This window comes from Acinonyx jubatus, chromosome E1 (genome assembly GCF_027475565.1).
Source record: "Acinonyx jubatus isolate Ajub_Pintada_27869175 chromosome E1, VMU_Ajub_asm_v1.0, whole genome shotgun sequence".
Lineage (NCBI taxonomy): Eukaryota > Metazoa > Chordata > Mammalia > Carnivora > Felidae > Acinonyx > Acinonyx jubatus.
In genome coordinates this window covers 20,452,696-20,478,693 of record NC_069397.1, presented here as the reverse complement: position 1 = coordinate 20,478,693, position 25,998 = coordinate 20,452,696, and the positions used below count along the sequence as shown (strand labels likewise).

The 25,998-nt window shown below is 47.0% G+C and overlaps 1 protein-coding gene across 1 annotated transcript in view; it reads left to right on the top strand.

Annotated features, from left to right (window-relative positions):
- Positions 1-25,998, top strand: part of ASIC2 (acid sensing ion channel subunit 2) — a 266,102-nt gene that overhangs the window by 197,247 nt on the left and 42,857 nt on the right. Inside the window, exon 3 of the mRNA XM_027034388.2 lies at positions 5,334-5,461. Within this exon, the coding sequence (XP_026890189.1) occupies positions 5,334-5,461 (128 nt within the window). The remainder of the gene's footprint in view (positions 1-5,333; positions 5,462-25,998) is intronic.

Here is a 25,998-nt window from a genome sequence, read left to right as displayed (position 1 = left end):
GGGTGAATGCACTTTACTGCCTCCCTCCTGATTCAACATTATCTTTCCTGTTTGGTCGCAATTAACAAGTGCTCCTAGCACTGTGTTCGTAGCAGCTTCCCCTTTTGCTGTGCTCTCTCTCTCGAGCTCTTTCTATCTCTCGGGGGCTTTGAATCCTGGTGTTCATGATGTGTAAACAAATCCTTCACTGAACCAGGGGCCTGCACTCTTTGAAGCAGCTCAGTGTTGAATCATTTGGTGATGAGGGGAATATGAGGCTGTGAATGATTCTGTCCACGTCAGTCTGCTTTACCGTCAGGGCTGGCTCTTTACATGTGCAATGTGTGCAGTCCCACAGACCCCCATGCTCAGAAGAGCCACACTCTGTGTAACGCTCTGCGATTGGCTGCCTTGAAATTCTTAATCCTTTTTCAGTCAGGGCCCCACATTTTCATTTTGCACCCGGACCCAAAAGTTGTGTGGGTGGTCCAGATACTGTTACTGTTACAGTTGCTGCTGCAGCCGCTGTTGTTTTATGCACAACCCACCTCCATCTCAGTGGGAGAGACGTCTAAGTCCTGTGACACAGACAGGTAGCATGTGGTGCTGGCACGTCCCTGTGTCCAACCAGACCCTGGGCAGACTCCCAGCTGCCAAAGGGCAGGAAAAGGTGGACTCGGCAGAGGACTCTTTCCCACTCATTTGCTTCGTTCGCGATTACTGAACTCCACCCGGTCCCAGGCACTGTGCTGGGGGTTTTAGGGGATGTGGCGTGAAAAAGCTACTCCCTTTCTCCAACCCCCAATCAGAAACCCAGAACTATGGGGATGCCTGGGTGGCTCAGTCAGTTAAGGGTCCGACTCTTGGATTTCGGCTCGGGTCATGATCTCACGGTTCATGAGACCAAACCATGCACAGGGCTCTGCATTGACAGGGCAGAGCCTGCTTGGGATTCTCTCACTCCACCTCTCTGCTCCTCTCCACCCTCTCTCTCTCCTTTTCAAAATAAATAAATAAAATTTTAAGAAAAAGTTTTTTAAAAGGAAAGAAACCCAGAGCTAGGAACCAGGGCATCGGCTCATGGAAATAAACCACACCCCTAGTGAGGTAGAAAGAGTGTTTAATTGGAAATCAGGAGACCTGACTTCTAGCCTTTGCTCTGCTCTTGACTTGCTGTGTGACCTTGGGCAAATCACTTCCCCTCTCTGAACTATATCACTGCTTGCCCAAATGTGTTTGGCCTCAGGTAACCTATCGCCAAATCTCTGGAAATGCAGATACCTGGGCTCCACCCCAGAATGACCGGATCAGAATTTCTAGGAGTGGGTCCCCAAAATCATCATCCAGAGCTCCCTACGTGATTTTGATGTGTGTTCCATTTTGAGAACCTCTGAGGCACATGATCTGAGCCTTTGGCTCTAACCGTCTATGTTTGATAACTTCAGCTCTTAAATTAGGTCTTCATAGTTGCACTAATAGCACCCATGTCCAGGCAAGAAACATAAAAGACTGTGGGCAGGCATAGGGCAGAGACTAGAAGACTGGAGAATGACCCACAGAGAGCTGAAGGCAGGTCCATGAAGGAAGAGAAACAATCTGGGAATAAGTAGTGCTTTGGGGAAAAGCAGGGCCAGAGAGGGCCTGGGACTCCAGTCGTGGGCTGGCCAAGAATCCAGCTGCTGCCCAGAGCCCCACCCAAGTCACCCAAGGCCTCCAGACCAGAGACCCCCAGGAGCACCTGTTTAGGAAAGCAGAGGGGTGGCATCCTTGTCGTCCCTGACGCTCCGAGACATCTGGGGTCTGCTCGCAGCTCACATTCTACAGCTGCACGGCCCACTGAGGTGGTCACGGCCGCCTGTGGCTATTAAAATTTAAGTTAATTAATTAAATTTAAATTCAATTAAAAATAGGGGCGCCTGGGTGGCTCAGTCGGTTAAGCGTCCAACTTCAGCTCAGGTCATGGTCTCACAGTCTGTGAATTCGAGCCCTGCGTGGGGCTCTGTGCTGACACCTCAGAGCCTGGAGTCTGCTTTGGATTCTGTGTCTCCCTCTCTCTTTCTGTCCCTCCCCCACTCGTGCTCTGTCTCTATCTCTCTCTCAAAAATAAATAAAAGTTAAAAAAATTTTTTTTAATTCAATTAAAAAGAAATAAAGGAAGCCGAAAAGGTAAATATGTGAGGTGATAGGTGTATTAATTAATTTGATGGGGGAAACCCTTTCAAAAGGTGGACATGTATCACATCATCATATTGTATACTTGATCTGACAATTTGTCAATTATACCTCAGTAAAGCCGGGGGGGGGGGAGGTAATTAATTAGTTAATTAATTAAAAGTTCAGTTCCTCAGTTGCACTTGTCACACCTGATGTGACTAGCGGCTACTATGTTGGATAGCACGGATTCTAGAACATTCCATCTGGGCAGGAAGTTCTCTAAAGAGAGTGGAAATCTTATCCATCACTCCCTTCTGTGCCCATCCTGTTGCTGGATATTTGTAACAATAGGAGGTTATTTAGGAATTTACTTTGCCTCAGCCCCTGCTGCTTCTGGAATAAACTCCCCTTCCGAATCCCAGCCCAGCCTGATTGGCCTTAGGCGGCTCTCACAAGGCAGGCATGCCTGGCCTGTCTGCTTCGCCCATTACTTGAAGCATTTCTGACAGAAAGGCTTCACTTTTCATTTTCTCCCTGTAAGCCAGGGGACCCCTCCTTTGAGCCTGTCTTACTGGCTCTAAGGTTTTCTAAGCTCAGTTATACAGCAGGCACGCAGCTTCCGAGAGCTCCAGAAAACAAGTTTTGGCATGTCTCCCCTTCTGCCCCCCACAGCCACTGAACAGACTTTCAGTTCATCCAAGCACAGGCATCCCCGTGATCCCAGCATCATGCCACTGGGCTCCTTCCCCATCTGAGCCTGTTCTTTGGGCTCCTGACCTCTCTTCAACCCCTTGCTTGGGCAGGCTCACCCCTCCTCCCCTTCCACCGTCCTCCCTCTCTTGTACTCCCCCCTCCTCCCTGTCCTGCATTCCCCCTCCCTGACGCACCTGTGGGCCTGTCCATCTGCTAGGCCACGGGTACTGGGAGGAACAAGGGACACAGGCATCCCAGGACATTCGGGCAGCAGTCTGCATGGACAGTCTGAGTAAAGAGATAGCAGCACACTCGACTGCTGGAGGGAAGGGGGTGTGATTGTGGATTGCCTGGGATCCTCTCCAGTTCCACGAAATCATGATGAAAGGATTCCTGGCCAAGGGTCCCTTCTGCCTAAATCCCATGTCAGCCACTGGGTTCCAAGTCTGGACTCTGAAACTCCTGCCTGTCCTTCCCACTAACCCCTGTGTGCCTACTAAGCCCTTCTTCCCATGTACCCCTACCTTGGAATTCTCACCCAGCTCCTGCACCCTCCCCTGCCTCCATCACTGGCCCACAGGCTGTCCGTGAGTCTTGCCCATTCCCATGGCTGCCCCAGCCCTTCCTTCCTCCGGTGTTCATCCCCAGACTGTAGCCCCAGTGCTAACAAACCCCTGCCTCCCTCCCCAACCTCGACCTCCATTTCTCCCTCACGCCATCTTCCCTCATCCCTTCATTTACCCATCCACTCCCCATTCCATTTCTTTATTTCTTTAAGATTATTTCTTTAGTTTGATGGGGGAGGGGCAGAGAGAAAGAGAGAGAGAATCCCAAGCAGGCTTTGCACGGTCAGCGTAGGGCCCAACACGGGGCTTGAACTCATGAACCACGAGATCATGACCTGAGCCCAGATCAAGAGTCAGGTGCTCAACTGACTGAGCCACCCAGGTGTCCCTCCATTCCCTTCAATTAGAACACTCCTTGATTTGGACTCTAGATTGGCCTTGCCCATTAATAACTGAGTGAGGTTTGAATCGCAAATCTCTTATTCACTCAGCAGCCCTTCCCTGAGTACCTGCTATATGCCTGGCCCGGTGCAGGGCCTTTGAGGTCCAGGGAGATAGCCCAGAACTTGGCCTCAGGATGCTCCAGCCTGGTGGAAAGACTGTCAGATAAAGGATTCTTCTGGTGTGGCAGAAGCTTCTTCAGGCATATGGAAAGAATACAACAGAGCAAGAGAAGGGTTTGCTTTGGGTGGGGTCGGGGGCCTGAATCTTCAGTGACGCGTAGGGAGATTGGCCGGGTAGACAAGTTTGAAAGGCTTTCCAGGCAAAAGGAAAGGCATGCGCCTCCATGCAGAGCAGAGACGAGTAACAACCAATCTGGGCAGCCCTGGAGGGTTGGACACATGGTGCCATGAAGCAGGAGGTTGCCCAGAGCAAGGCTGGAACAGGAGCAGGTTACGGAGGCTGGGCTCCTTATCAGCACGGGAGAGACCTGTGCAGGTTTGCATTTTGGAAAGCTCGTTCTGCAGGCTGTCTGGAAAGAGCAAGACAGAGGAGACCCAGTAAAGGGTCCTCCACCAATTTTGAACATTATAAGATGAGCCAGGCTCTGCTATCCCATCACCTTCCACCACCCTTGCCACCTCCCACTGCCAGGGGCCATTTCTCTTGCCAAATTAAAGAGAGGCCAAAGCTTCTCTACCAGTTGCCCACCTCCAGAAGCTCCAAGGGGCGGGCACCTTGGCATACAAGCAAGTCCTGTATTTTTATTTCTACCACTGTGTCATCATGTTTTCCTCCTCTGATCCCCTCACCTTCAGCTCATGGCCAAGTAGAGAAGCTAGCGAATAAAATAAAGGCGAATGACTCACTTCATAATCCCATTTTCTACTTTTGGAGACCCAAGCGAAGAGTTGGCCTAACTGGCCTGAATTCGCTTCTGACCGCTACTGTCACAGATTCCACAAACAGTGACCCCAAACAGCACAGATTTGCCATGTCACAGTTATGGAGGCCAGAAGTCCAAAACCTATCTCACTGGGTTAAAATCTGGGGCTGGCAGGGTTACATTCCTTGTGGGGGCCCCAGGGGAAAATCTATCCCCCTGCTTTATCCAGTTTCTAGCACCTGCCTGCATCCATCGGTTTGTGGCTCCTGCCTCCACGACCAAAGCCAGCAGCACACTTTCTTCCATTCTCTCTCTGACTTTGACCCTCCTGCCTCCGTCTCACGAAGACTCTCATGAGGACATTGGGCCACTCGGATAATCCAGGATAACCTTCCCATCTCCAGGTCCCTAACTTAATCGCATCTGCAGGGTCCCTTCTGCCATGCAAGGTGACGTCTTCCCACTTTTCAGGGATGATGATATGGATGTCTTTTCAGGCCATTATGCTGCCTGCCATGTGGCCTTTCTAACGTCCCTTTGAGCTTCTCAATCCCAAGACTCCGTGAGCACCTGCTGTCACTGACCCATGGCTCTGTCTGTCTTTGTTCTTTCAGAGGAAACGACGTTTGAAGCAGGAGTGAAAGTTCAGATCCACAGTCAGTCTGAGCCGCCTTTCATCCAAGAGCTGGGCTTTGGGGTGGCTCCAGGGTTCCAGACTTTCGTGGCCACCCAGGAGCAGAGGGTAAGTTCCTGGGCTCCCTGGATCAGTGGTCCCGGGCCCACACCAGCCGCCTGCAGAGCCATGAGGAGGGGAAATGAGACTCCCACTCCTGGAAGACTCTGAGCCTTCAGGAGGCCCGAGCAGGGCTGGGTCCAGGAGAGGGGCTGACCCAGAAATTAGAGAAGGGTGTCAGCTAACCTCTGTAACCCAATTGTCGGTTCCTAAAGTTGGGTGTGAGAGAAACCCGAGTTACTTTCTTTTTCACTGAATTGGTTGGGGTTTTTTTCTAGAACTTTCTGGGGGCAAAAAAAAATCTCTCGAGAGGGCAGGGGATCGGTGGATGCCAAGGGAACCTGCTAGCCAGTGTTGATACGACTCACAGTGATCTACAAAAAGGAAAAGGGATGGGGGCGTCACTCTCATAAGAGTGTAAGTGGAGGGGAGTCTCTTGCGCCCGTTCCTGCCCCCTCTCTCTGGCTTCACACCAGGGAGGTGACCCTCCAGCCGGCTAGGACTGTTACATCAACTCTGCGTGTCAGGGGCGTGAGGACTGGAGCAGCCTCATGTCTGACGTGGGTTTCACATCTCAGAAGGGAGAACTTCACAAATCCTCAGTAGGGAGGAGGTCTCAAAGCAGGACTGCAGACAGACACAGAGACACTTTCCTTCTCTTATTTCCTGGTTTACCTGGAATAAACACTGGAGAGACTGTGAGTCCTAAACCAGATCATCTGAGACAACCCACCCTGGGAGGCTGAGGCAAAGAGAGAGGTCAATGAGTGGTGGGAGCATTGGGTTTAGAGGGTGAGGAAGGGAGAATCAGAACAGTGAATAGTCAGCGAAGAAATACACATGCAACTTATGTGCTCAGCTGTTTCTAAAATGGGGCTTAAATGTCATCTCTCATCTAGTACTGACCACAGCCCTTTAGCCACTTTATAAAATGACCTTCTGTATTAGAAACTGGTTTCATTTTTTTTTAACATTTATTTATTTTTGAGACAGAGAGATCAGGGGAGGGGCAGGGGATCCAAAGCAGGCTCTGTGTTCACAGCAGAGAGCCGACGCAGGGCTCGAACTCACAAACCGTGAGATTATACCTGAGCGGAAGTCGGACGCTTAACCGACTGAGCCACCCAGGCGCTCCTAGAAACTGGTTTGAAATCTCTAAGCGAGTTATGCTTTTGAATCTCTGGGAAGGCATTGATGGTGTGGGGCCCCCAAACTGTTCCCTGTACTTAATGCCTGGGTACTTGTTGAAGGCCACAATCAGCCTCCACTGCAGCACACGGTGGTGGGGATGTTGGCTTTGAGGCAAGGTCAGAGGCGGCTGGGAGCCTGGCTGGCCTCCACAGGCCCCAGAGGCTGAGGCAGGGGCCTCAGCCAGGAGCCAAGTTCAGGGCTGAGGATTTGAGTTGGGAAGGGTGAGAACATGGACTAATAAGTCAAGGCATGCCGACGGACAGACAGCCCTGGTGAGCCCAGAACCCAAGCTGTTAGCCTCATGGGCTTTCAATTACTGCCAGCGATAAGCAAAGCCCGAACACTAGTTAAAGTGGCAAGGACAGATTTTAATCAAAAATAAGTTTGTCCCCCATTGCAATAGGGACAAGGGTTCAGCATGAACGGGACTCAACGTGTGTTTGTACAGAGATGACTGGGCATTTTAAAGAAAAGGGAGGGGGAAGGGAGGGGACCAGAGGGGCCTGGAGCAGAGTCAGCGAAGTGAAAAATGACAGCAAGCAGGAAGGGGACATTAGTCCATGCGAAACCCACCTGGGTTGCTAAGTGGCGCTTGCCAGAGTTAGGCTCCTATCTGCCCACAAAGACAAGGAGACAGGCCCGATCTTCAGGTACTGGCTGGAGCAAATAGTAGAATCTTTTGTCAGGCTTGAGTTTTCCCAGGCAAGGATTTACGCTCCATTAGTGACACTAAAGATATTTCTGGGCTGGGTGGGAAGCTGGGGCTCAGGACTTCTAAGAAACCATGAGCCTCTCTCTCTTCCCAAAACGAAACACAGGGACTCCCCATGGTGAACAGGACAGGACGCAGGGACCACACATTCCCAGCTTCAGAGAACAAATCTGTTGTTTGCTTTGAAGTGTATTCTCAGAAAATCAGCCTCATTCATAGCAGTATGGTTATGATTATTATAACTAATAATAAGATATTTGGTTAAACATTTTACAAATCTTCAAAGCATTTCTGCATCTTCTTATTTCCTCGTTTCAGTCATATTAATAGAGAAATACAAAAACACATCCCAGAGCTAAATCTAAAAATAAATTATGTTTACATGTATATAAAAGAGCATATTCATAGGAAATAAGATTCGAAGGAAATAAGCCAAAATACCCACAGTGGGGGAATTTATGAATGATTTATGCTCTTCTCTGGGTTTTCCACATGTTTTATAATGTGGCTCTTTGTTGTTGTTTTTTTATTCATTCAGCAAATATTTGTTGAACCCCAACCATAAACGAGGTGGTGGAGATACAGAAGTGAACAAAACAGACCCAGTGTCTGTCCCCACAGAGCCTATGAACTAGTGGTTTCTTTCACAAACAAAAAATAATAAATTATATTCAGCCATGTATAACTTGGGGATTGGTGCCTTTGGTATGTTCTCATTCTGCCATTAGTATCCAGCTGACCAGGTCCTCAAACACTGCATTTCAGTGATTCTAAGAAGTACCATTGACTTTTGGGGGCGCCTGGGTGGCTCAGTCTGTAGAGCGTCTGACTTCAGCTCAGGTCATGATCTCACCATCCATGAGTTCGAGCCCCATGCGCTGACAGCTCAGAGCCTGGAGCCTGCTTCGGATTCTGTGTCTCCCTCTCTCTCTGCCCCTCCCCTGCTCATGCTCTGTCTCTCTCTGTCTCAAAAAAAAAAAAAAAAAAAAAAAGAGGTACCATCGACTTTTGAACAACATGGGGGTTAGGGGCACCAACCCCGGGGGCCATTGAAAATCTGCATATTAAATTTCGACTCTCCAGAAACTTAACTAGTAATAGCCTACGGTTGACCAGAAGCCTTACAGATAACAGAGTCAGTTAGGACATATTTTGTATGTGGTATGTATTACATCCTGTATTCTTACAATAAAGTAGGTTAGAGCAAAGAAAATGTTAAGAAAATCTAGGGAAGAGAAAATACCTTTACGGTACTGTGCTGTATTTATCAAAAAAAAAAATCCTCATGTAAGTGGACCCACGCTTACCTGTATTGTTCAAGAGTCTCCTGTATTTTTTTTTTTTTCACATTTTAACATTTCTGAAATCGGGATTTGTTTCTCAATCAGCTGCATCTGATAGTTAAAATTGGCGGTGCTTTTTCTTTCTTGGTGGCGGATAAAGTCATGGTTCCTCTTACAGCCTGTAGTGGCTACCTTGTCCCCGTTCCAGGATTCTGCTGCTTTGGCTCAAAGCTCAAGGGAATCTTGCAAGAAGGGCAGGGGTGACAAGACCGTGGGGGAACAGGAGGCCCTTTCCTGGAAAGTTGGTGTGAATCACGTGAGGGAAATGGACTCCTGAGTGAGCGCACTAAGAGGCACTGGTGATGTAAAGTACCATGAATCCCTTTGTGAATGGGAACGTCCTCTTGCGTGGTAAAAATCAGCCCACCCATACCAAATTACGTACAATCTTCCTTTGATATTTTTTCTTTTTTTTTTTTTAATTCCAAAAGAGCACACAATTGCGCTGTAACCCGGACCGAAGATTACTCTTTTAAAATCAGTATTTGCCCTAAACCCAATTAAGCCAAGATATGCCCCCCTGCCTTCCTGGACAACCTGGAAGACAACCTGAGAAAGGCTCCTCTGATCAGTTCAGCTACTGTAGGAGCTGCATGATCCCAGGACATCACCACCAGACACCCACACAGTGGGATGATACACTAGAGTGGAACTAGAACCCTGGAAGGGTAGAGTAATACCACTCACCTCTAACTGAGCACACGCTTCCTGCCAGGCATCGAGCACCCAGAGACGCTTGACATGCATTATTTCATTGAACCCCCCTCAGCAACCCCAAAAAGGGGATAATGTTTTCTCCATGTTCCAGATGACAGAGCTGCGCAGTTCAGCAACTTGCTTAAGGTTGCATTGTAGGGGAAGAGCAGGGCTCAGCTTTGAGCCCAGATCTATCTGTGGAGAGAAAACCAGACTGGAAGCCCAGAGGCCTGGAGTCTAGACCTGCTCCCCAGGTCCGGGGGACAGAACCTGGGTTCCTGCTAGTGAGAAGCAGGAGCGGGGTAAATAGCATTCCTAAAACTTCAGAAGAGGGGTTCTGGGCATAGTCTTTGGTCGTGCCCCTTTGTCAACCCACACACGGGGTGATCACATTGTTACCCTACCCAAAACTCTCAAATTCCTGCACTTCCCACAACTTGCAAGAACTCAACCCTTAAGAATGGCTTCTGATGGTTGACCAACATGTACCATACACCAGCCAAACACTCAGCGGTCTTCGATGCCTGCGTCGTGCATTTGAACCCATTGTTCCCTCTGCCCAGCATCCCGTTCTTGTCTTATCTACCTGGCAAAGGCCTATTCACACTTCCAGATACAGCTCAAAGATCACCGTCTTTAAGAAGACTTTCTCTGACCCCCAAGAAGCAGCTAGTTGCTCCACTCAACACTGTACATTCATTTATTCCTTCAACAAATATTCACTGAGCACCTCTTGTGTGCTAGGTAAATGAAGATAAGCAAGACCCACTCCCAGCCTTGGAGCAATGACAGAATGAGGTGGGTTTCTTGGCAATTTTGTCACACTCCTATGAGACACAGAACTCTCTGTGGGACTTGACTTCCCCTGGTGCATCACTGCTCCTTACACCTTGCCTTTTAAGAACTGACTTCTTCAGCCTCCATCAGGCCTTGTCCCACCGCAGACGGGGAGCTTCCCAAGATTCTATACCATCAGTGCCTTGCTTATGAATGAGCTCAGTAAATGTGCATTGTTCAAAGAATGAGTGCACTCTCGTGCCCAAATCTGTACCCTCTGCTCAAATAGCACTCAAGTGCTGTACTCTAATGCTCTCCCTGACTCACCCCTCCCACCTCTACCAAAACTCCCATGCAAATGTGCCCTGAGGGTTCTTCTCCCTGAGGCTAAGCCAGACTGTGATAGATAATATCTGTATCATTCTGGCAATATGCTCACAGACCCTAATCAAATGGAGAGCTCATGAAATGGGTCAGGTAGAGACCATCTGTGTACATGGGAATGGATGCAACAGATGAGAGGGACGGGACAGAGCTCTGGAATTTGGGGAGAATCACATGAGTGAGCGAATAGATATGCAAATGCAAAGCTAGGACTTCCGTGTGGTAAGAGCCCGAGACTAACTGTCTTCAATGTTGACATCACCAGTCAGACTCTTTGCCCTAATTTAAGGTGATTGCTAATCCTGATGGAACTCTCAGTCATGATTTGATATCAGAAGATTTTTATCATATCCCGTCCCTGCCTCAAAGTGCCTGGTGGTAACTTTTGTTTTCTAAATATTCAAATATTTATTCAGCCATTTTGCCTGTACCTCTTGGTAGGTCTGAGAATGAATCTGGAGATCCTGGGCAGTCGGGTAGCCATCAGCCCCACTGTTCAGAAAATTTCCTGGAAAACTTGGTCCTGGATTTATATGTCAAGGTTTCAGAAATGCCTTGGGGAGCCAGGGTTGAAAATCACTGGCCAGAGGTATCCTGTTCTCACCAAGAACCCCTTCCACTACCACTCGTTAGCCCCTGGGAACGAGAAGGGTTCCAATCCCAAAACCTAGACTCTGTGTTGGTTCCTCACTTGGGGTGTATCCAAAGTACCACGAGAACGCCCATCAGCACACCATACCGTACATCAAGCAGCTGCCTGCTAGCCTGTTTGGGGCTGTAAATAAAGGTATATACAAATGTTTGGGTCCTGCTGGGCCCAATTAGGTCATTGGCAGGATGTGTGGGCCCAGCTGGCTCCTGCAGAAGCTTAAGCCTTTGCCTTTAATGTAGGTTGGCCACACTTCCAACATTTGGAGGGAATCCTACCATGGCTCACAATAAGAAACAGTCTCCCCTACCCTACCCCCAAGTAAACAGTCTCAGCTGTTGGGCAGGGTGCCCCCGTCTGCTCTTGACAGCTCCTCTCAAGCTTCCAAATACAACTTCCTAAGTGACTTTCAAAAGAGAAGACTCATTTGTCAATCTGACAGGCAGACCCGTGGCCTGTAGTATCTGCTTAACGGTTCCCATTAGAAATGGAGGCTTGCCCACTTGGCCTTTTCAAGGCAGAAGAGAGAACTTGTTATACACGCCTTCAGCAACTTCCAAACTGCCAGAGCTGGAGCCACAGGAATATGGCAGCATCCGATTCTGCTCCAGAAAACACCAGGGAGGCACCGGGAGGCGAGAGAGCCTGCTGTGTGGCCATTCTCTCCATGATTAACAGGGTACCTTGTTTCCCATAAATAGATAAAAATAAGAACCAACTAAGCATTTACTAGCTAGCTACTTAACTGCTTGTTACCACTTAGCCTCTAAAACAGAAAGTCCTCCAGATCCCCACATGGTTTTTCCAATAGGTTTTCACCATTTTTTCCTACATGATATGAGGGCTTGCTTTTATCAAGGTGGAGGTGATGGCAGGGGGTGGAGGAGGGAGGAGAAGCCTTGTTGATAGGCTAGGATGAACCAATATCAAAGCCCTGTTGGGGGAATCCCAAGATAAGTCCACAAAAAGAGGCTCAAGTCTTGTAAGAAGATGAAATCACTCTACCCTGCCTCCCCTCTGTCTTGGCGCCTCTCCCTCTCCTTCCTTCTCTAACAAAGAGACTCCAGAACACTCTGGACACCTGTCTATCCTTTTTCACCTCCCTTATACTACCCAGCCCACCTCTGGTGCTCCATCAAAACTGTTCTTCATCGAGGTGACCTATGAAATCTTTGTGGCCAAAGTCCATCTTTGTTGATAGGGATACTCCTCACTTCTCAGTTGTTACCCTACCTGGTTTCTCAGTGGCAAGTGAGCTGTGGACCATGCCCACCTGAGACACTTGTCCCTCTGGTCTGGCTTCCTTCTTAGTCCTCTCCATGAGCAGTTCTTTCTCTGTTCACACCTTCCATGATGGATTCCCCAAGACGCTGTTTCTGTCCTCTCCCAACCTGTAGTCTCCTTGAATGCACTTGCCCTTGACCATGACTCTCAGAGGCTACTCCCAACCAAGGCACTGCTGAACCCCTCCCAGCAGAGTCCCATGGGCATCTCAAATCAACAGTCTAACTCATCCTCTTCCCCACCCCATACATGCACCCCAACACTGCTGATCCCCCAACCCTATAAGTGGTCTGAGTACAAATATGCATTCACTAGAGAGTGACCTTGTGCCTCCTTCGTCTCATCTGGAAAATGGGAATGACGGTTCCTATCTCAGAGGCTAACTAGAAGACTGAGTGAATGCCTTCATGTAGAAGGCATACAGTAAGTGCTCAGTGGATGCTAGCTATTATTATCTCCCACCCCAAACACTTCTTTAATTCAGTCTTTTGTGATTCCCTACCTAGCCAAGAACAACAGCTGCCTCAGTGGTATCCCTGCTGCCCATCCAGTCCCTCTGCAATCCATTCTCTGCATCAACATACTCTTTGTAAAATACAAATCTGAGCATCTTCCATCCTCATTGCTGGATGAAGCCCAGGAGTCTCCCCATGGCCCTTTCTGCTCTGGCCCCTGCCTGCTTTTTCAGCAGCACCCCTCGGCTCCCTAGCCTCCCACATAATGCTCCAGCTACCCCAAACTGTGGGTGGCTATTCCCAAGCATCACATGTTCTCCCCACTCTCTCCCTGCCAGCAACACCCTTCCCACCCTTTCCTTACCTGACCCTTATGCGTCCTTCAAGATTCAGCTCAAATGTTACCTCCTCCAGAAGGCCATCCTGGAGTATTCTGTGTGAATCTCTAGCATAAAATTTACACATTATAATCATCTGTTTACTTATCTTTCTCCCCTACCAGATTGTGAGCTCTTTGAAAATACGCTTCTCTTCATTCTGTTCTTTATATTTCAGTATTTTGCATGGTGTCTTACATATAGATGATGCTTGATAAATTGTATTGAATGGAATGAATGAATAAATGGATGCATGAAAGAGAGAGAAAGAGCCTACTTTATCATGCGTCTCTCCTGCTTGATACCTATGAAGGTCTTTCCAGGGACATAATAAAGTCCAAGTTCCACATCGTGGCTCCAGCTATCGCCTTACCAATGATCACCTCACTGCTCTCTGGCAGCCACCCTCTGATCCACACACTGCCCCTCACAGGCCTTGAAACTTCCAGCCCCACTTTTGGCTCACTTCCTGCTGAGTCGCTCATTTACTGAACATGTGCTGTGTGTCTCACACTGTGTTAGGCAGTGAAAAGGACTGACCTCATTCTTCTCAGATAGAAGAATCTTCTGTGGAGCATCTGGGTGTCTCAGTCAGTTAAGCGTCTGACTCTTGATTTCAGCTCAGGTCATGATCTCATGGTTCGTGAGTTCGAGCCCTGCATCAGGCTCTACACTGACAGTATGGACCCTGCTTGGGATTCTCTCCCTCTCTCTGCCACTCCCCTTCTCACTCTCTCTCCCTCTCAAAAATAAATAAATAAATTTAAAAATTAAAAAAAAAATCTTCTTCTAGCAAGAGAGGCAGACACTCAAATAATCCATCATAGATTAAAAGTTATATGTGTCTGTGTAATATGCCCCCAATATACTATAAGCTTCTTAAAGGAAAATATCAGCTCTTATAATTCCTAGATGGAAGGATGGATGGATGGAATATTGTAGAATGATCTCTGAGGTCCCCCTTCAGTAATTTACAGTCCATTTAAGCTCTGGTTAGCCTTCAGATTTGATATAACTAAATTAAACTGCCTTTAACACTAGGAACTAAAGAAAGAAAAAGTCCCCTACTGAGTGCATGGAAAAAAGAGATTAGCTGGAAATGGCACTGACATGGCAGCCCCATTGGAGTCCAAAGTCTAGACCTTGTATGGTACCCATCCATCAGGGCAGAGCTAGCTGCGACCCTCGCTGCACTGACATCAGATGCTAGTAACTTACTCTCAATGGCTTACTTCCTCCTTGGACCCAGGCAGAGGAAAGGAGGCTCCAATGTCTACTTACTCACCCACTTTATCTTACTCAGGAGACAAGTTAATAAATCAGAATACTCTTTGGTTGGGTCCTGCTACCCAGCATACCATGTTATCTTTTGATTCACAAGCAGCTTGCTATCTGAGCTCTGAACAGTGTCGCCTTGTTTCTGATTTTTTTTTTTTTTAATAAGGGGCAAAAAAAAAAAAAAAAAAAGTCTGTAGAGGACACTTCCATACACAGGCTGAAAGCCATTTCATCTTTTTCTTGCCAGCTGGGGAGGTTAGATAATCACAAATCTTTTAGAAATATCAACCATAATGAAGGAAGGAAGAAAGGAATGTAAATAGCCTGCTGACCTGCACAGCCCTTGGACAGAGGCAGGGGAAGAGAGGCTTGGAAAAGAGAGGCTTGGAAAAGACAGCTCCACCCTATTTGTCCCCTCCTCCTTCACTCTTGAAAAGAACTATTGCCCGGGGATAGAGAAGTCCCTGCGTTTGTTTATGTTGTGACAAAAGGGCTGGACAGCCCCAGGAATCATTCACTGTAGACTAATAAATCTTAGTGCTGGTCTGTTAGACTCTTCTATCCCCAAAGCATCTCTGGTCCCTCCCCTGCTGAGATCTCTCCCTCTCTTTTTGAACATTTAAAACAGTTTAACAGCCAGGTGGCTATTAATATAATATAATATAATATAATATAATATAATATGTATAAATCTACCTACCAACACAAGGTATTTGCATGTCTTGCTCCATCCAATGAGAGCATGCCCTTTGAGGGTCAAGGCTCCAAAACAACTAGCCCAGAACCCAACGTTGTAAATCAGTGAATGAATGAAGGAGTTTGCAGACTGAATCAATATTGGTTAATGGATTGCTCCAAACCCTGCAGCACATCCTGTTGTGGAAAACAAGAATCATTTCAAAACGAGAGTCATCGGTCCTTGATTAATTGGTCTATGTTTTGAGATTGCACTTGGAGTCCTTAGAATGGGGCCTTTGGCACAGTTGGGTAGCAGAGGACAGGAAGATGACGTTTGGCCAAGGTCTGTAGGAGAGCCCAGGGGACTGCAAAAGGAACAGGCAGAAGGGGAGACGCCAGCAAAGAAGCCACCCATCCCTACGGAGGGCAGACCAGCCAGCTGTTGAGAGAGTAAACTGGTAGAGCCTTTGGGCGGGGAGGTGGGTGGGGACTTGGAGGGATCCATCCGAATAAAAAAGCACCCATCCCCCTTCACCTAGCAATTTCATCCTACAGAAATACTTACAAATGTACCCCCAAGAAGCATGGCTAAAGATCTTTTCTGCAGAGCTGTGTGTGACAGCAAATAATTGGAAACAGCTTCTGTTTCCAATTGGAAACAAATTCTGTTATAAATGTTCATCAACAGGAGGATGATTCCATTGAGGAGGGCAAACCCATGTGCCTTCCCCCACCTCCCTGCAACAGTTAAAGCGGGTAAGAAAGACCTGGAGGTCCCTTGGGGAAAATTTCTAAGACATATTGGTAAGTGAGAAAAGCAAGTTACAGAACAATACAAGCAGTTTGGTCACATTTGTAGGAAAAGTACTCACATGCTAAACGAAACTCTGTATTTATAAATGCACACGTATGCAAATAGCACGCAGAGAAATTCTGGCAAGATGCCTACTATATTGAGAGCTGCTCAGGGGAAGGCAGCCCAGTTGGGTGTGCAAGATTTTTCACTCTTTCTGGAGCCCTGGAATATTTGTAACAACGGTGCATTTGTGTATTCTTGAATTCGTTGTGCAGTTTTTTAAGGATGTGCATAATACAGCTATACATAAACATGCTTTATTGTTTGGACCCAGCCTCTAACCGACAGGCTCATATAAAGGGGGGTGGGGGTTACTCCTTCCAGCCAGACACAGCCTCCTCTCCAGGCTGGTCCTGCAATACCTTCCCAGTGGACAGCCTCTGTTCCCAGCACATGCAGAAGCCACGGGGAAAGGCCTACAGTTCTGAAGTTTCCCTTTTAGAAAAAAAAAATTTTCTTAATATTGTAAAGATTTTTATCTATTTTTGAAGTTAGTTTAAAAGGAAAAAACACCCACCCCCTACACCCAGGTCCGACGAGAATGCGCAGTTCCCAAAGATCATTAAAGAGCATGTGCCCAGAACACATCCGCCCTCCATCCAGCGGAATAGATTTAATTAGCTCAGTGATTGGATTGGGCTGATTAGGTTAGATGAAATTGAAGGCTGTCCTTAAGCATTCCATAGCTCCTAAAATTCACACTTGCCTCTCTCTACCGCAGTGTCCTCAGGCCCGGGACATCCCTGCTTGACACCTTCTTCCCACCCACTCTAAGACAATGGGTCCTTTAATTCCCCGTGGGTCTCCTCTGGGACTGAGACTTATCCTGTGCAGGCCCCAGCGCCTGTCCCAGGGACCGGCCTGTAATAGGGGCTCAGTCAGGGTTTATTGCATTGAATTGAACGGATCTGAGCCCCCCCCCAACAAGCCTCCCCCAAAAGGCCTAAAGGAAGGCAACAGCAGGAGCAGATGGGCCAGGGTAGGATAGCTCCCCGCAATCCCCAGAGTGGTCAGGCTGTTCCTGATGCCAAGCCCCAGATGAGCCCAATCAGCAAGGCCGCTGCTTCTGAGACACAAAGGGGGAAGGATGGCAGGAGACACTGTGGTGTTCAGTGACAGCAGGTGGAGAACAGGAGCTTCAGCTTAACCACACAGAGAACCTCAGTCAAAAGGAGCACACGCAGGGACTCCTCCCTCTCTGAGGGTACACAGCCTTGGAAGAGACCTCAGGATGTTGGCAAGTCTTTCCAGAAATCATAACTGATATTTATGGAGGCCGGCACCTTTCTAAAGGTGTCATATCTATTATCTTAGGCATGACTCTCAAATCCGATAAGGTGGAAGTAACAGGAAACCATTTTACAGGAAAGCAGACTGGAGCACAGAGAAGTTATGAAACTTGCCCAAGGATGCATAGCTAAGAGGTGGTTCAGCCTGGAATTGGGGTCAGCTTGACACCAAAGCCTTGGACCCCAACCATTTGGAAACGCCGCCTTCAGTTGCCCCGGGGTGTTCTGCTTCTATTCTGGCCAAGAGAACAGGGCAGTCTCTAAGGAACTTAGGGAGCAACCAAGACATAGAAGGAGGCCTCCCCCTGGGCAGGTGCTGTGAAAAGACCCAGGTGCAGGGGAAGCAAGTCCAGCTCCAGAAAGGGAAAGTACTAGAAGGCCTAGGGAGAGGGGAGAAGGCCATGCAGACGAGGTCAGCACAGGCACAGCACTTCCAGAATGGATGAGAGAGGGGCCCAGCCGATGGCAGCCGCTACCATGGGTCCCGGGGGCGTGCTTCTGTTTGGGCTTTTCCAAGAAGATCTTAATCCATGCTTCCTGGAGAAAATTGCTGGGGGATGGAACATAGTAAAACAAGAACCCATAGAAGCCCCACTTAGAGGAAGGAATGGCTATGTTTTTGGCACCTTTCCTCGCAGTTTTCTGTCTGTATGCTTTCTTGTTTCTTTCTGCTTAGTTAGGGCTCTGCGGCTGGCAAAGAGCAGATCGCCTTAGAGGCTCGTTCAAAGAAAGGGCTGTGGTGGCTGAAGGCTGCAGACAGACACGCACGGCAGACACAGCACAGAACCCAGGAGCTGCTTCCTCTCCTTCCTCCACTTCTGTGACTCTCTCCTCCCCCCTCTCCTCTCTTCTCCCCCTACCCCTCCTTCTCTTTCTCCCCTTCCCTCTCTTTCCCTCTCTCCCCCCCTTCCCCTTTCTTCTCCCCCTCCCCCTCTCTCTCCCTTCTCCCCCTTTCTTCCTCCCTTCTCTCCCACTCTTCCTCTCCTCTCTCCCTTCTCCTCCTCTCTCCCTTCTCTTCCTCTCCCGCTTCTCTCCCTCTCCCCCTCTTTCTCCTCCTCTCCCTCCCTCTCTCCCCTCTTTCCCTCCCCCTTTCCCTCTCCCTCTCCCTCTCTTTCCCTTTCTCCCTCCCCCTTCCCTGCCTCTCCCCCTCTCTCCCTCTCCCTGTCCTCTTCTCTCCCCCTCACCCTCCATCTCTCTCTCCCTCTTTCCCTCCCTCCCTTCCCCTCTCTCCCACCCCCTCTCTCCCTCTCCCTTCCCTTCCCTCCCTCTCTCTCTCTCTGTCTGTGTCACTCCTTTCTTCTTCTCTCCTTTCAGAGGCCACAAATGAATGGTGTCTTTGTGTGTGTGTGTGTGTGTGTGTGTCTATCTGTCTGTCTCTCTCTCTCTCATCATTCGTTTCTTTTTTTTCTTTCCTTTCAGAGGCCACCAGTGATGTCTCTGCATCTCCCCATTCTCTCTCTGCTGGCAGGCCCCCAACCCTGCTTGCAGACTTGCACTTGGTTTTGCCTCCTTGTAACCCCTGCTTGCACAAAGCCCAGGGTGGCTGGGCCCTCTCAGTAGAGCATTGGGTGAGGCAAGTTCCAACAATCACCTCTCATCCAGTGTTCACTGGACTCTGATGCTGTTTACTCCTTCCGCCCCTCCTCCTCATATCCCACAAGCATCTCCTGTCATGAGGAGATGTCTGTAACATCGTCGGAGCATCCTATCACAGTCCAGCAGGTGCAGCTACCAAAGCTGCCTCCATCCTCCCCAGTTCTTAGACTCTCAGGGCCACTGTCACACCGGTGACTTGTGGGAGCACCATGTGCCAGCTACTTTATCCAGGCTGGCTGAACTACCTTGTAAGATAGGCTTCCTGGTGCCCATTTCACAGATGGGTAAACTAAGGCTTAGTGGTAGAGAGATGCAGTTGAAAGCAGACCTTTGAGCTTCTTTCTTACCTCCCCACCCTGCGTCTGAGCTCACAGGCTTCCAAAGGGGCCAGAGCCTTTGACCACTCCTTGTGGGCAGAATTCCTGCTCACCGAGAGGAAAGGAGACCCTCAATTAAAGAGAATTCATTTCAGACCTCCACATCCCTTCCTAATGCCAGCTTCCTTCGAATATGACTGATGTTGCTTTACTTTACAAGCTCTTAAGAAGCCACTTAATGGTAGCAACCTACTTCCTGATAGAGAGCAAACATTGCTATTATGGCTATTCCCCTAGGCTTATCCATACCTTCAATATTCCTAACAGAAATAAGGATGAGTCACTGTTGAGATTTTCCAAGGAAACACATTCCTATTTTGTCCACACACCATAGCAACAGCCAAAAACCACAGGAATGCACTGTACACACCATGCATCTAGGCAGCACAGGGGCCCGCCTGGGCCTGCACTGCTTTCCCTCGTGGTTTTGAGCAGGGAACTGGATTATTCATCCTCTTCCCAGTGGGGAAACGCATGTGTCATTACAGATTGGGCAGGAAAGCTGAGATCCCTGCCTGCAGCCTTGCCATGAGGGAGAGAAGCAGCAGAAGTACCAGCCCAGCGCAGAGGACAGAGGCCCTGATCCTTATCCTGACTCGGCCATTCCTTCTTAACATAGCCATGGGCAGCATGCTGTCCCTCTCTGGGCCTCGGCCTCTACCTGTCAAGTGAGCGAACCATGTCTATTTATCTCATTCGGCTCTTGCAAGAGTCAGATTTGATCATCACCGGGCAAGTGCTTCAACTGTGAAGTGACTACATCACTCTTTTCTAGATGGAGAAGGGATGGCACGTAGTAGAGTCACGCACACCTGATTCGAATCTGCTTTTTACCTGGGAAAAGCATTCACCCCCTGGCACTGAGATGGCATGTGGTGGTGGGTTTTACCTCTCATCCAAAACAACCGGAAAAAAAACAAAAAACAAAAAATATATATGAACCACAGCTTTCAAGGGTCCTAATGTTAGACAGCAAAGAACTGTGATCCCAGAGAGATGGGAAACAAAACAGTGAGCCCTCTGACTGTCCCAGCTTACATCCTTCGGAGTCTCTAGGCCACAGTGTATGGAGGGATCCAGGCAGAGCCCCCACGGGCTCCCTGAGTTGAGGACATGCTGAGTCCAGGAAGGCCAAGGCAACTAGGGTTCACAGGACAGAGTGCCAATGAGGAGAGGACCACACCCAGAGAGAAGTCCAAAGATCTACAGAGGGTCCCCCTCAGAATCCGAGCTCCCTATGGGATGTGCATATGAGGAAACTGCCCAAGGCCATGGAAAGAAGGAGCTGAGAGGCCTCAGGGGAACAGTGTACAGCACTCATACAGAGCTGGGGATGCTGCCTCTCCCTACCGGCCAGCCTGGAAACCCTAGTAATTCACAGCACATTGTGGAGAGTAGTCGAAAAGGTCTTGCATCAGTAGTGGCAAATAATTATCTCTAGACTAAAAGCTGCTCTGCTTCCACCTAACAAATGCTAAAGCAAAGTCCAAAAGGGTCAAACTATTTCCAAGTAACTTAATTGTGTCCCAGAGCAAAGCTCGAGAAAATTTATAGAAATACAAAAATATCTGACAGCCAACACAACGAAATTCACAATGTCTGACACTCAATCAAATATTACCGGGCATGCAAAGGCAGGAAAATACAACCTATAATAAGAAAAATGATCAATCCATTGAAACCAACCCAGAACTAACACATGTGAGAAATAGCCAGCAAGAACATTAAAACAGTTATAACTAAATCCCATATGTTCAAAGTATGGACATGAAATATATTTTAAAAAAACCCAAATTGAGCTTCTAGAGATAAAATCTACAAAGTCTGAAATGAAAAATATGTTGGAAGGGATTAACAGCAAGTTAAACATTGCAGAGGAAAAGATTAGTTAACTGGAAGAAATAGTAATGAAACAGAGAGAACAAAGAATTTTTGAAACGGAGAGTATCAGTGAGCCATGAGACAACTTTCAAGTGGCCTCACATATGTGTATTTGGAGTTTTTGAAGAGAGGGGAGGAGTGGAAAAAATCTTTGAGCAAATGATGGCCACGTCTTTTCCAAATTTGATGAAAACTATAAAACCACAGATCTGACCAACTCAACGAATCCCAGTGCCAAGAAACATGAAGAAAACTACACCAAAATCACTCAAAATCAGTGATAAGATAAAATCTTCAGAGCATCTGGAGAAAAGTAACTCATTACATACAGAGAAACAAAGATAGAGATGACAGTAGATTCTCATCAGCAACAAATCTATGTGAGAGGACAGTGAGGCACATCCTCACATCCTGAAAGAAGAAAAAACTGTCAATCAAGAATTGTATACCCAGTGAAAATATCCTCCAAAAAAATAAAAACTTTTTCAGACACGTAAAAGCCAAAGCTCCAGTGGATCCATCAGCAGACCTGTATTGCAAGAGATAATAAAGAAAGTCCTTTAGGCAAAAGGAAAATGACACCAGATGGAAATATAAATCCATGCAAAAGGAATGAAGACCATCAGAAATGATAACTACACTGGTAAATATATGATTGCTTTCTTATTATTTAAATGTATTTAAAAGATAACTGGCTGCTTAAATAATAAGAATGTAGTATGTTTTTTATAACATGTGTAAAAGTAATCACATTAAAGCTAAGAGAGGAGAAATGGAAGATTACTTAAAGGTCCCTAACTACATATGAAGTGTTATATGCCTTGAAGGTAAATAGTGATAAGTTAAAGATGTACACTACAAACCCTACAGCAACTACTAAAATATCAAAACAAAAAGTTATAGCTAACAATCCAACCAAGGATATAAACGGAATCACAAAATATATTTAATGAGTCTAATAGAAGGCAGAAAATTAGGGAAAAGGGAAAAGAGAAAAAATGGGGCCAAAGGAACACACATAGTAAGATGATAGACTTAAATCTAACATGTCAATAATTGGTTTAGGCACCACAATTAAAAGGTAGTTTGCCAGATTGACTAAAAAAGCAAGTCCCAGCTATATACTGGTTACAAAAAAAAATTTTTAACTATAAAGGTACAAACAGAAGAAAGGGATATAAACATATATACCATACTCACACTAATCAAAAGAAAGTTGAAATTGCCATACTAATATCAGACAAAGTACATTTCAGAGCCAATAATATCATCAGGGATAAAGAAGGTCATTTCATAATGGTGAAAGTGTCAATTCCTCAAAAAGACATAACAATCCTAAATATGTATGCAACTAATGGAAAACTTCATAAATACATAAAGTTAAAACTGATAGAACCACAAAGAAAAATATACAAGTCCACAATTATAGTTGGGGATTTCAAAAGCCCTTTCAATAATTAATGAGATGACTAGACAGAAAACCGGCAAGGGTGTAGAAGATTTGACAACGTTCTAAACCAAGTTAACTTAATGGACATTTATGCAGCACTCCCAGAAAAAATGGCAAAAGTACACACAGAACATTTGCCAAGATAGACCACATTCTGGGCCATAAAGCAAATTTCAATAACGTTAAAAGGATTCAAGTCATACAAAGTATGTTCTTTGATCACAATGGAATTAAATTAGAAATCAATAACAAAAGATACATGAAAAAAATCAAAATACTTAGAAGCTAAATAATACACTTCTAAATAATCCATGAGTAAAAGAAGTCAAAAGGGAAATTAGAAAGTATTTTGAACTGAATAAAAATGAAAGGTAACATGTAAAAATTTGTGGATGCCAGTAGAGCAGCACTAAAAAGGAAATTTATAGAATTAAATGCCTATATTAGAAAAAGAAGAAAAGTCTCAAATCAATAACCTCAGCTTCTATGTTTAGAAACCAGAAAAAGAAGAGCAAATTAAACCAAAAGTAAGCACAAGAAAGGATATAATTAGGATCATAATAGATACCAATGAAATATAAAAATGAAGAAAAACAATGAAGCCAAAAGATGAGTTTTTTGAGAAGATTAATAAAATGGATAAACTTCTAGCCAGAATGATCAGAAACAATGAGAAAAAACACAAGGTAAGAAAATTAGGAAGGAGAGAGGTGACATCAGTACAGACTCTATAGATATAAAAAGGGTAATAAGAGAAAATTCATAATTTTATGCCAATAAATTCAACAATTTAGGGCTTCATGCAGGGTTGCTATGGCTCAAATTCACTCTTACTTTCTGTAGCCTCTAGGGCCTGCATCTAGGGTGACCAACTATCCTGGTTTGCCTGGAATGAGGGATCTCCTGGGAGATGGGACTTTCAATGCTAAAACTAGAACAGTTGGTCATCCTAAGTGGCATCCCTTTTGTAATTCCACTCTTCCCTCTTTTCTCTTCCCAGTCGGTCACCCGGAAGCCACAACAGCCCACAGGGGGATGCCACCTACCAGGCTTGACCTTGTCCTTGTGCTCTCTGGGTCACCTAAGTGGGCAAGGGTCTTTGCTTGACCTCCTCTCCATGCTGGCCCTGCAGGTCAAAGGCACAGTCTTGTGGGCGCTTTCTGGGACCATGCTACAAATACCCCTAATTAATCAGCCCTTGCTTTGGGCCTAGGCTGCTCTGCAGGGGTTGCTAGGTTCTGGAAAACAGCTCCTTGGGAGGCATTAAAGAAGTGACTCCCAATTTCCAGAATTGGAAATGGCTTTGAAGGTATTATTGGTCTTGTCCTGGCCCACCTCCATCCCCTCCCTTATTAACCATTGAGCCTGAGGGATGACCTCCTTTCTTTTAAAACTTTTCAGTGTTTCTGCCTCTCTCTGCCCTATCTGAGACCACTGAGGTGCTCTGGAAAGTCAGACTTTATAGCCATCCCTGAGCCTATACCACCCTCACTCAAGCACCCTCCATGGCTCGCTGTTGTCTAAAGAATAAAATATGGTTTCATGATGCCAAAGTTCAAGGTCTCATATGATCCAGGTCCATACTTCAGGCAATGCTCTGTGCCCTGTAGGTTTCTGACTCTGACCTTTGCTTTATTTCTATTTCTCAGAATTCCATTTCCTCTAGCTCCTCAAGTACAAATCCAACACTTCTCTTTGTGCTCACCTTAAACGCCACCTCCTCCAGGAAATCTTCTCAGATGCCCACAGCTGGAAGTGTGGTCTTTTTCTCTGAATCAACTTTGTCTGTGATTCTTGGCACTCTGTGCTGTGTGTGGGAGTTATTCATGCACAGAAGTTCTCTTCACTCCTAGGTTCTAATTGGTACTTGACAGCAGCTTCCCCATCGCCCAACCCTTGCCTAGGACTAGCCGAGCCATGACCTGGCCCCATAATCTACCCTCAAGAATTCTGTTTCAGCCATCATAAATGGCTTGTCAGTCCCCCCATGGAGCTGTACTTTCTCACTTAAGATTCTAGGCTTTTGCCCATGCTATTCCCCACCTGCCATTCTCTTCCTCCAGAGCTGCGTGGGAACTCAGCCATTGATTTGCAACCTCAAGTTTCCTTCCCAGGCTCCCACCCAGTGCCATGGAGCACTTGCTACCCTGCACTCTCCTGTCTTTGCGTCTCTGTCCCCCCAGTACACTGATGGCACCTTTCATATGCCCCATCTTCATCTCCCTGATGCCCATCAGAGGACCTGGCCACCCAGGGAGCACCAGCAAATATTTATTGAGCAAATGATTGTGCTGATGACAGGCAGCTCACCACCTCCAAAAGCGTGTCCCAATTTACTTCATCCTGAGCCAACAGCTGGTTCATGTTGCCATGTGACCTTGGAAAGTCACTTTCTCTCTCTGGATCTTCAGTTTGTGCATCTGTAAAATGAGGGAGTTGGATCTGATAGAAAAGGAAGGTATTGCCAGGTTCCCCCTTTTCCAATCCCAGTTCGATAACATTAAGTTTTTAACCTAAAATTTTCAATATTGTTTGTCTGGCCTCCTTAAGTGGCCCATGAGGGTATCCTTCACCTCCAGCCTGAGCCCAGCACCAGGCAGGGTGCCCCCAGAGCCCCAATGACCACCAGTTGAATAAGTATCAGACCACTCAGGGGTCCAGGATCTCTCCTACTGCAAGCAGGGTGAGAATCCATGCAACATGCATGCCAGAGACAGCCATTGTCCCCCAGGTACCGCCTGGATGTGTCCAAGTGATCCTTTCTAACCCTCCTGGCTCACTCATAAGCTCCCAACTCAAGATGTTCTTTACTGCCCCTGAGCAATAAAGCCATCACCTTTCTGAGAGAGAAGGCCATCAGCTCCCATAGTGAAAAGATACAGCAGGCAAGTTCTCCCAGCCCTGGGGGAGATCCTGATTGGAAAGATGACCCAAGCATCCTGCTATGATGGGGAAGGTCCAGATGAAGGGAGCCCTTCTTCTGTAGGGCAGGAGATGTGTGTATTCAGTGTGTGCTTTAGTGTCCCCTCAGCCCGAGATGGAGCCCCAGCTCTGCCCTTAACCACCTGCAGCATCTTGAACATGGGCCTTAATTTCTCAGGCTTCACCTGTCAAAGTGGAGTGAAAAGCCTGCCAATTTCAAAGGGCTCTTGTGAGGGTTAAATGGAATAAACAATTTTAAGATCTGATATATAGGTTACTTTTCATTTTACTTCACTTTTGATTCCTTCAATCATATTGCCTGACTTTTCTCACGTTTCCATTCCCTCCCCT